General features: G+C 42.3%; 2 protein-coding genes across 5 annotated transcripts in view; both read left to right on the top strand.

Moving 5' to 3' along the window:
• The window catches only part of tia1 (TIA1 cytotoxic granule-associated RNA binding protein), a 15,909-nt gene extending 11,220 nt beyond the window's left edge, over nucleotides 1-4,689 (top strand). For all 4 annotated transcript variants that reach the window (XM_008288575.1, XM_008288574.1, XM_008288573.1 and 1 more), the window contains one exon: nucleotides 2,702-4,689. In XM_008288575.1, the coding sequence (XP_008286797.1) occupies nucleotides 2,702-2,840 (139 nt within the window). In that variant the 3' untranslated portion in view covers nucleotides 2,841-4,689. The remainder of the gene's footprint in view (nucleotides 1-2,701) is intronic.
• A 2,672-nt stretch (nucleotides 4,690-7,361) lies between these two features.
• The window catches only part of cunh2orf42 (chromosome unknown C2orf42 homolog), an 8,315-nt gene continuing 5,687 nt past the window's right edge, over nucleotides 7,362-9,989 (top strand). Inside the window, exons 1-4 of the mRNA XM_008288571.1 lie at nucleotides 7,362-7,429; nucleotides 7,707-8,816; nucleotides 9,497-9,616; nucleotides 9,763-9,931. Of these exons, the coding sequence (XP_008286793.1) occupies nucleotides 7,742-8,816; nucleotides 9,497-9,616; nucleotides 9,763-9,931 (1,364 nt within the window). The 5' untranslated portion in view covers nucleotides 7,362-7,429; nucleotides 7,707-7,741. The remainder of the gene's footprint in view (nucleotides 7,430-7,706; nucleotides 8,817-9,496; nucleotides 9,617-9,762; nucleotides 9,932-9,989) is intronic.

Below are 9,989 nucleotides of genomic sequence, written 5' to 3'. Positions count from 1 at the left end.
AGCAGAGAGCTCAGCACACATCCCTGGGGGGCACCGATGTTCAGGATGCATGAGGGGGACAGGTGATTCCCCACTCGAACCACCCACCTGCACAGGGAGGAGGTGAGTCCAAGTTCCTTCAGCTTAGTGACCAGTCTGGAGGGGATTATGGTGTTGAACGCTGAACTGAAGTCCACGAACAGCATTCGCACATAATTGCCTTTCCTAGTGTCCAGGTGGGGCCAGGACTATGTGTAGCAGTTGATTTGTGGTGTTGTCTGTGGATGTGTTTGGCCTGTTTGTGAACTGTAGGGGTTCCAGGGAGACAGGTAGGGAGGAGGGTCGCGCATGCCTTTGTTCATCCATGGCTTCTAAATGGGAAACTCCATGATGGTTCTTTTGGAGATAGTGTCCTCCACTAGTTTCCCAGTAAATGACTTGCCAAATGTTGGTTGTGTCTTTGCTGCATAGCCGTCTCTGAAGGGAGAATAACAGTGGTCCAGAGTTCTGTCTCCTCTGGTGGGGAGGGCGATGTGCTGGCGAAGTTCTGGCATCACCCTCCTCAGGTTGGCACTGTTAAAATCCCCGGCCACAATGAGGGCTGCCTCCTGGTGGTTAGCCTGGTAGCTGGAGATAGCCTCACCTAGCTCAGCTAATGCAGCGTCCGTGTCTGCCTGCAGGTGGATGTAGACAGCGCTGAAAATAACGGAGGTGAGTGGTGTGGTAGGGGTCAGCCATGTCTCCGTGAGGCAGATGATACTGCAGTCTCTTGTGTCCTTCCAGTACCTGATCCTGGCTCTGAGCTCGTCCAGCTTGTTGTCCAGGGACTGGACGTTTGCGAGCAGGATGCTAGGCAGTGGTGGTTGGTGTGCTCGTAGCCTCAACCTGTTCCTAATGCTGGCACATTTCCCCCAGGGCCTGTTACGCTGCCGGCATCCTGTGTCGTTGTTGTTGGGGGGAGGGGCCCCGCAGGATCTCGCTGGGCCAGGATGCATTGGCAGAAAAACTGTTGTACTGTGGTAATAAGCCAATATTCACCAGTGTGTCTCTGTTGTATTTGATACGATGAGGACACAGCATGGTGAATGTCGTGCAAAAAGATAAATAAAAGCAAAAGGATAAATAAAAGCTATTTAAAAAGTTGCAACGGTGGAGGAGCAGCTACGATGGCTGCCGCACTCACCAGCGCCATATCTTGTTTCTTTTTTTTTTTCTAGAAGAGTGCTTTCACCACTGCATCGTGCTTTACATAAATCCCCAAATAAATCCTCAAATGTGTTCATTTCACACACTTTGTGGTACATGTATTTGTCGTGAGGTCCACCTAATATAAATACTGAAACTGGGAGTATTTTGTGCAGCCACCATTTTGGCATTTTATCCTCACTGTGATAAAAGGCCTGGGGAAAAGTTTGTCTTTCATGTTGTCTCCATGCTCAACAACTTCAACCAGCATCTAAAACTTGGAAGAAACCCACAGTGTATCTTTGCAGCTGGCCGGCTTAATCAGTCCATCTAAGCCCTGTAACACAGAAGTACAGTCCAGCTTCACTGGTCCTATTTACTCTTTACATCTAAGTGCAGTGTTACGCTTTCATTTGTGTTTAGCCACACATTATGCATCAGGCATCTGACTGCAATCCATCTGTGTTTTTCATGGTTACATGCAAATCAGCATAAGCTCCAGTTCAGCCCAGAGGGTGAGGGTAATGTAGATGCAGCTGTTAGCCACTGAAAAAGCATAAATTTTCTTATCGTCTCTCTGGGGAGATGTTGGGTTTGCTGTGGTTTCAGAAAGATAAAGAAGGAATTGATTAAAAATGAATCATATTAATAACATATGAGTAATACAAATGTTTAAAAATCTTCACAGGCTATTCTCACTCACGAATACATTTTTTTGAAGCGATCAGGGGTCATTATAACAGCTCATGTTGACTTTCTTGCATGATACTCAATACAACAGAACTGAGCACAGCCTGGTACAATATCATTTGATTGTCAAATGCTTTAAGAAATGTATCCCGTTACAGTAATTACATTGCATCTGAGTTGCACAATAACAGAGTTGCTCTCTTACAGAGATTTAAAACCTAACATTTTAGATTGACTTTGTTGAAAATACACACCCCACAGTAGGATTTTAACACTGGGATTTGAAGATATCAAGGTTGCACAATTTTTGTTTTGAGATGTTCTGCCATCATTTGGAGACTATTTTTATTCAGCTGCTCTTTGCTGGACAGGTTGTGTTGCAAGAGTTTTTTCTTGAGTGCTGTCCATAGAGGTTTCAGTTGTCAATATGAGGAAATATTCAGATTTTAATCCTTTAACATTTAAGAGGTGTTGCACAGGAGTGTACTCACTTCTCTTCTATACTGCATGTGTAGGAATTGTTGAAATTGCTATTTCCCTGTTGCTAATTTCAGATTTACTTTAGCTGCCCTTTACACAGGACAGAGATGTTATCACAGATGGCTGGCAGAGGTAGTTACACTTGGGGGAGTGAAGCTTATGTATACATTTGAAGAAACCACCATTACACCAGATGGTGTGAACAAGCGGATTTCAATTCATCTTCTCAGAATGCATTTATGCATTTCTGATTGCTGTTCTATCCAAAGCACAAAATGACTAGATGTAACTCGGATCACTGTATCTGCTCTGCTTCGTCTCTTAATTCTTTTTTCTAATGTGTTTTGTTTCGTTTGTGCTTTTACAGTCATTTACATGCTGGAGCTGGATGGACAGGCGTGGGCGCTGTGAGCAATGGTGGCATGGTGGAGCCCGGGCAGGGCGTCAACGGGACGGTGCTAACCAACCAGGCTGGCATGAGCACTGCTGGCTACCACACCCACTGATCACAGTAGCCCTCTCTCTAAGCCTGCGAGGCCACAAGGATGATACTCTGCCGGGGAAGGAGTGCATTAGATGTGCTCTGTTTGTCACCTCACAACAATACTCTGTTAGTGAAGCTGGTACGTCATTTTATCAACCTTACCAGCCCAAAACGTCACCCACTGCCCAAATCTGCAAGTGTAAAGATAATTATCCACACTTTAACACTGTTAAAGCTACCGCTAATGCACCTTGCATTCCTGGGCCCATTTTATTGTTTGGTATATTACTGGCCAAATGTAAATTATACAACATGTCAAGATATTTCTAGCACAGCCACAGTTTAGTTTAAAAGGAACAGTGAATTAAATCTATATTAAAACAGCAGCTTTTGTTTGTTTTCAGCCCCTCAGAGCCAAAGAGCAAGGGCAGAATTTTATACCAATATTTAACAATCATACAGGGAGAAGAGGCTACGAACTTTGCCACAGAAAGCACTCAATAGTCCACAGTATTGCAGCGCAACCACGAGATGTGTATCGAGCAAGGGGTTTTTATTTTCTCTCAGTTGGAGCCTGTTGACCTCACTGTCGGTATGTTCACCGGTTGCTAAAGTGAAACGCGAGTCTGAGCGAGTCCTCAGGGCGTCCTCAAGTCATTCTGTGAAATGTAGGGAATCACTGAGTAGAAGAAGTTGGCAGGTTGAGGGAAATTCAACAAAACAAACAAATTTCAGTGCTCCTTCACTTCATCTCCCAGACCGGACTGATAGACGGAGAATCCCGTCTGCGGATAAGAAATGTGTGTGTGCTTACGTGTGTGCATGAACTGATGCTTTTACACACAAGACAATGTCCAAGTCATCTTCCCCTGAAACAGAAAGGACTACGCCATCAGTTTTTTTTTTTGTTTTTGTTTTTTTTTTTTGCTACAAATATAATAGACGAAGTGTCATTTTCTTTCTTGTTTTTGAGCAACTTTAAAATGCTGACATTGTATAAAGAGCTTTTGCCTTTTTGTGTTTCATTTTGGAACTGTCTTATAAAGAAATGTTGAAGTGACACCATCAAAGTATGTGACACGCGAGATCCTTTGTTTATAAAACTTTTAAGTGGCTGTCATATGTCAACTTTATTTTTCAAATTAGAGTATCTCAAATAAACCAATTGCAGGGATTACTGCCACTCTTATCTTACTTATAGGCAGACAAATATTGCACAAATACTTAAGGTTTTCACAAAATTTGAAATACTAGGGTTTTTTTTTTTTTCAATGTTTTTGCATTCCACTTTATTTGTGATTTCATTTGGAAGTCTGTTTTATGTAAATAACCAAACAGTCTGTTCAATTGTACTGATCTGTATAAAGACAACATGTTAATTAAGGAAGCGTGCTTGCTCCTGGTTGGGAAATGGATTCCAGACAAGGCTGTTTGACAGTAGCATCCCTGTCCAGTGCTGGTCCGTGTACAGTAGAGACAGTGCAGCATTTCATTCTTCAAGACGTTTGGAGGACACGCAGCGTTGCTATGCAATGCAACAGCCTTTAGATTGACAAGTAACTCATAATTTAAGTTATTCTATTTTAGACCTACATAACGATTGTTTTTATAGATTAAGAAACAACCTTCTTAAGAATCAGATTTTTGCACTGTGGCCACCCTCATTTTAATATAGTTGAAAAATCCATTGTGTTGCCTTACTATCAGTGAGTTACTTTTTATTTAACCAAAAATCATCCGAGAGTAGGCAGTGCCTAAGAATGTTTTCAGCCAGTGTTTTGGCAACGGAAAGTTCTGTTGATGCTTTAGTAACATGGTTTGTGTTTTTGCTTTGTCCCATTAAAATGCTGATGCTTCAAACAGCTCACATTCACAGTGTTTGCATCTGATCTTTGAAACCACAGCTGCATAAAGTGAGCTCACAAAATAAGTCAGGCTTTTATTAGTTAGTCTGGCTTACTTTCAGAGTATTTCGGTTTCACAAAGCAAGTTCAACATATTTGAAGTTCAGTTACTTTGGCAGTTCATGTTCAGAAACTAACCTGATCCAGGACAGGCTCACTGTCAGGCTGAAGCATGCATGATTGTTTAATCAGACTGCCTGTGACACTGATCTGACAGGAAAGCCAAGATATTTCTCCTGGCTCTGGTGTGGGATACCACATTCTATCCAGCCATTATCTATACACTGCTTTATCCTCTGTAGGGTTGCAGGAGGGGGGGCTGGAGTCTATCCCAGCTGACTTATGGTGGAGGCAGGGTACATCCTGGACGGGTCACCAGTCTATCGCAGAGCTACACAGAGACAAACAACCTACAGACAATTTAAAATCATCAATTACACAGAGAGAGACTGGAATTGAACCCAGGACCTTCTAGCTGTGAGGCGAAAGTGCTAAGCACTGCTCAAGTGTACCTTCTATGATATTTTCTTATACTTTATTTTCCAGTATCAGTTCAAAAACTGTAAGCCTGCAGAAAATCTAATAAATTACACAATAAGATCTAGACCTCTATATATATATTCAGTTATGTGATAAATGTTTAAACTTCTGCTACTGAGAATCAATGTCCATCTAGATTGTCCAAATATATATATATATATATATATATATATGATATTTTTTGTCATTGCTATTGCTGTTATTTATAGCTATTCCTGTTATTAAGAATATGAGTTATAAGAACAAGAAAACAGATGCTGCCTACAGTGTATCTAAAAAAAAAAAGGTTCTACAAAACAATGTTTTATGACACTGCCCCAACACACATTGATGGTAATGGCAAAAACAGCATGCAAGATGGCATCTTTGTGTTAATTAGTAAATAGTTGTTCACATGCATGAATTATACATTGATAACTACATAATTTTTTTGATCAGTGATGATGAAAATACTGACAAATAGACATCCATGGCCAAAATAGCGCACTGTCAATATTTTGGAGACCCTACAAAAGTTCACAAATCATAGTTCCAGATAAGATCATGTCTTAATATCTGGGAATATTCTATGTATTAAGCTGCATCTAAAAAGTATGTTTTGTTTTGTGTGAATAAATATATCTTTAGTGGTGCTAGTAGCCAATATGCCAAAGTTTAGCACATTTAGCTGGTACAGGAGTTCACTTTAAGCCCTATTCACATATGAGGTATGGAACATTGTTGGCTTTATCAATCTGTTAAATTGATGGAATTCTGTCATTCAGACAGAGGCCACATGTTCCTCAGTGCTTAATTCAGACAAACTAACCACAGTAATGGAGAGAGCTACAGTGCGCACACAATATTTGTCTTTCACACAAGATTAGACAATATACCCAGTGACGTATAGTAGGCAATAATTCTAACTTAAAAATAACTAGCAGCTGAATTTATTTCAGATTTTTTAAACAGTGGAAGTGAAAAATCAGGATTTAACCTGAGGATGGCCATGATGTAACAAGATATTTAACTGCAGCAGATAAACAGTGATTGTATGACAGCTCACCAGATGGAGGTGAAGACAAATAAACAGTGTAACTTGCCTTTAGATCCTGACCAATCCTTTCTTCATGTCAGAGATCATTTATAATTAGAACTACTTAATGAAGTTACTGCTGTTGCTCCATTCCTAAATGCACATAGCTCTTATTCTTTGGAGACACTTGTGGATCCTTCGGCTGTCTAATGCTCTGGGTATGCAGTACAGTAAGTGGAAATAGTAAGTAAGTGTGCGACCTGTTTGATGTGAAGAAAAATACACAATGTGACCAGCTGTCGGATTCTAGGCTGGACTGATCAGTTCTCCACAGTCTCTTGGGAATAATGTATAATCATAAGAATTCAATGAAGTTACCAGAAGATGTGCATGTTTCTGTTTGGAGACGGACATATGGATCCTCCTGCTGCCTGATGCTGCAGGCCTTTAGTAATAACCTTAGAGGGAATTGTTTTAAACAGCTGGTAGCAACAAACTCCAGCTCCTGTTATCTATCAATATTCTTAACTGTTGGTGTCTGTTGGTGTCTTCAATATTTTTGAAAGCAGGCCAACAGCCCTAATTAAATGCAGTTTGCTAAAAAAAAAAAGAAAAGAAAAGAAAAAAAAAGTCCTTTACTATTTAAAGTACTAACCTACAATTAAAATGTGAGTTTCTTTTCATGAGTAAATAGCAAGTCCTTAGCCTTGCTAGAGCCCACATGCTAAAGTTTAGTACATTACCTGGTTTAACAGTGACCATCATAGTTAGCATGCTAACATTTTCTAATAACTGTGACGCTAATTAAATACTAAAATAGCCCTAAACAAACACAGCTCACGACAAAAATGTTATTATAATTACCTGACGCATTGACCTGTATCTAGAATGTGTGTTTTATTTTATATTAGGTTCATCAATGACAAGAAAACTCTACGGAAAGTCGTCGACAGTTTAAGTCAACTACAGCTCCCATGATTCAACGCGCCTGGAAAGGCCGCCCCCTTTTTACCCACGTGATCGTCTCTGGCCAATGGAGAGTGTCGTTACAGGCGCAATGCGGTTGTCGGGATGTAAGGAGGAATGGCGACGGTCGAGAGGGTTTTGGAGGCCAGAGCGGAGCTGGATTTGACCAACAGAGGCGGATTAGAGGTAGTTTGAACGTTTGCTTGGAAAACACACAGAGAAAGACCGTGTGTGAGACAGTTGGTATGTTACAGCGAGCTGGTGCAGCACTTAAGCAGATGAATGATACAGTTGAAGCAGAAACATTGAAACTGTTGTGAAATTAATAAGCCAGTGCCATTTAATTTAAAGTTTATTAATGTAAAATAACAACAATGCAATAGGGCGTTTTGCTGATAGTATGCAGAGTTATTGTCCAGCAATTTCAGCAGATATTTATGTTTTATTTTCCTTCTTTGTCAAGGCTTGAATCCCCTCATATCCAACAAAACTCCTGAAATGGACACTGAGGTGACAGCGTCCTCCTCATCGAGCATTGTCTCATCCTCCGTTCCGCAGACTTCGACCGGTCAGGCCAGCCTGGCAGCAAAACAGCGAGACAGCAGAAAGGCCACAACTCCTGCCTTCCTGTCCAACTTGGGCCGGGCCACCCTGCGGGGCATTCGCAAATGCCCTCAGTGCGGCATCTACAATGGCACCCGTGGCCTCAGCTGCAAGAACAAAGCCTGCGGGGTGTCACTGAGAAATGCCTCAGCGGCAGGCCGAAGCAACAAGAAGTGTGCGGTGGAGGTGGTGAAGGTGATCATTGACAGCGAGGAGAGAGGAGTGAAGGAGCCCGAGGGAGGAGGGGGAGTCCTGGGCGGTGGCTCAGGTGGGGGAGCACAGGTGTTTTCAGTGTGCCACAGAGGAAGAGGGGCCACGGCGACACAGTGGGGCTTCGTTGAGCTCGTTCCCACTGATACTGCCATAGCAACTACGGACGGGGCCACCCTGCTCACCTGCATTAATTTGGGCCGCTGTTTTTTGCCCTCTTGTAGGCAGGGTCAAAGGTCAAATCAAGGCGAGCCAGAGTCGGCGGCGGCGGTCAAGCAGTCCTCCGACAGCCTGTGCATCCACATCAAGCAAGCCATCGAATGTCGGAACCGTGCGACGCCGCTGACCTTAAAGAGCTCCATCCTGGAGGGCTTGCAGGCCTCCATTCAAGCCAGAGAGGAGCTGTGGAGGCTGGCCACGGAGTCTCCTGGGCCCCTGGTGCAGCGTGTCTCCAAAGACACCCTGGTGGTGAAGTGCCACACAGACTCCCACCATCCTCTGGGCCTGCTGCATCTCACTGTGGGTGCAGGGGGGCTGTCCGAGGCCTTAAAGAGTGACAAAAGTGTTTTTCATTGCGCCTGCCAGGTCAGCACAAAAAGAAACAAACCTGATGGAGCAGGTGGGTCGGTCAGCTCTCACCCTTCTCCCAGCTCAGCCACATCCCAGCCCTGCCTTCACTTCTACGCCTGCGTGTGTGCCTTCGCAAGTGACGAGAAGCTGGCGTCCGAGTTTGCAGCTTTCATCAACTTCACCTCCAGCGGTACAAGAACCACGGCCTGTTTCTTATGACCATTTCAAACTGCTTTAAAGGGCCCAGACAGCAAACCAGTGTTGCTACGTATTGTCAGACAAAAATAGCTGGTTTAGCTGTTTGCCCTCGAACCAAAGTTTAGGTTATTTAGTTTAACACAAAGCAAGTTGGATGCATGAACACATTAGTAAGAACAATTATATAATAAACAAGAAGGAAAAAAGTTTTATAAAATGTATAGAAAAATCAAAAATGTGAAAAGAAGAATAAATGACTAAATACTAGAAAATAGTCTACTTTAAATTTTAAAAAATTAAACTACTAAACTTATTGAATATTTTTTATTATAGATCTGTCCAAACAATGAATTAAAACATGAAATCATCTGTTATATATATGACTAAGTCGATGAATAAATAAATTTTTAAAAAGATGAAAACACTTAAAAAAGTGAAATTGAATAAAAACACAAATGTAATTTAAAAAAATGTTAAATAAAACAAAAACAAGAGCGATTATTAAATATCAAACAAATGTAATACATACTTAAAAAACAAAACTTTAACCCTTCTTTTCTTCCATATTTTTCATATTAAAAGCTGTTTCCTTTTGTTGCTAGTCTATGTACTTAGCTAAGGTTGAATCCCACCCATTGTCCAGCATGTCTCTCTGTGTGTTTTTCCTCTCAGGTGTGCAGCAGAATGCTTCCTGTAGAATAATAAGTCCCGGTGAGAAGCCTCTGCAGCAGTCCGAACCCCTCAACTCTCATCTCAAAACCAAGAAACTTCGCCAGGAGGACTCTGTCTTTGGTGGTTTCTTCATAATACTCACAGAAACATCTAACACAAAGCATTTATCACTCATTAATGTTGCTCTGAACCTTCCATTGTCCTTCCTTCTCTTTCTGTCTTATCTGTCCCAACCTGTCTTTCTTTCATTTCCCGCCTCTGTGAAGCCCCCTCAGTGGCCTCTCCCTCTGGACTGGTGAAGGAGGGAGTGTCGGCCTCCGTCCTGAGGAAAGCTGCTCAGAGGAAAGCCCCTGGTGCTGGTGGGCTGAAGGCTCCAGGTGCTGCCTCCCTGCCTGCTCACCGAGTCCTCCCCTCTGCCTGCCTCTTCGTCTTTCTGTCTGTTAAAGAGCCTCACATCGTCTTAGACATCTGCCTCTGTCTTTATCATTCCTCC

This window comes from Stegastes partitus, unplaced genomic scaffold (genome assembly GCF_000690725.1).
Source record: "Stegastes partitus isolate 25-593 unplaced genomic scaffold, Stegastes_partitus-1.0.2 Scaffold566, whole genome shotgun sequence".
NCBI lineage: Eukaryota > Metazoa > Chordata > Actinopteri > Pomacentridae > Stegastes > Stegastes partitus.
Note: the sequence above shows the minus strand (reverse complement) of the source record. Positions and strands in the feature narration are given on the sequence as shown.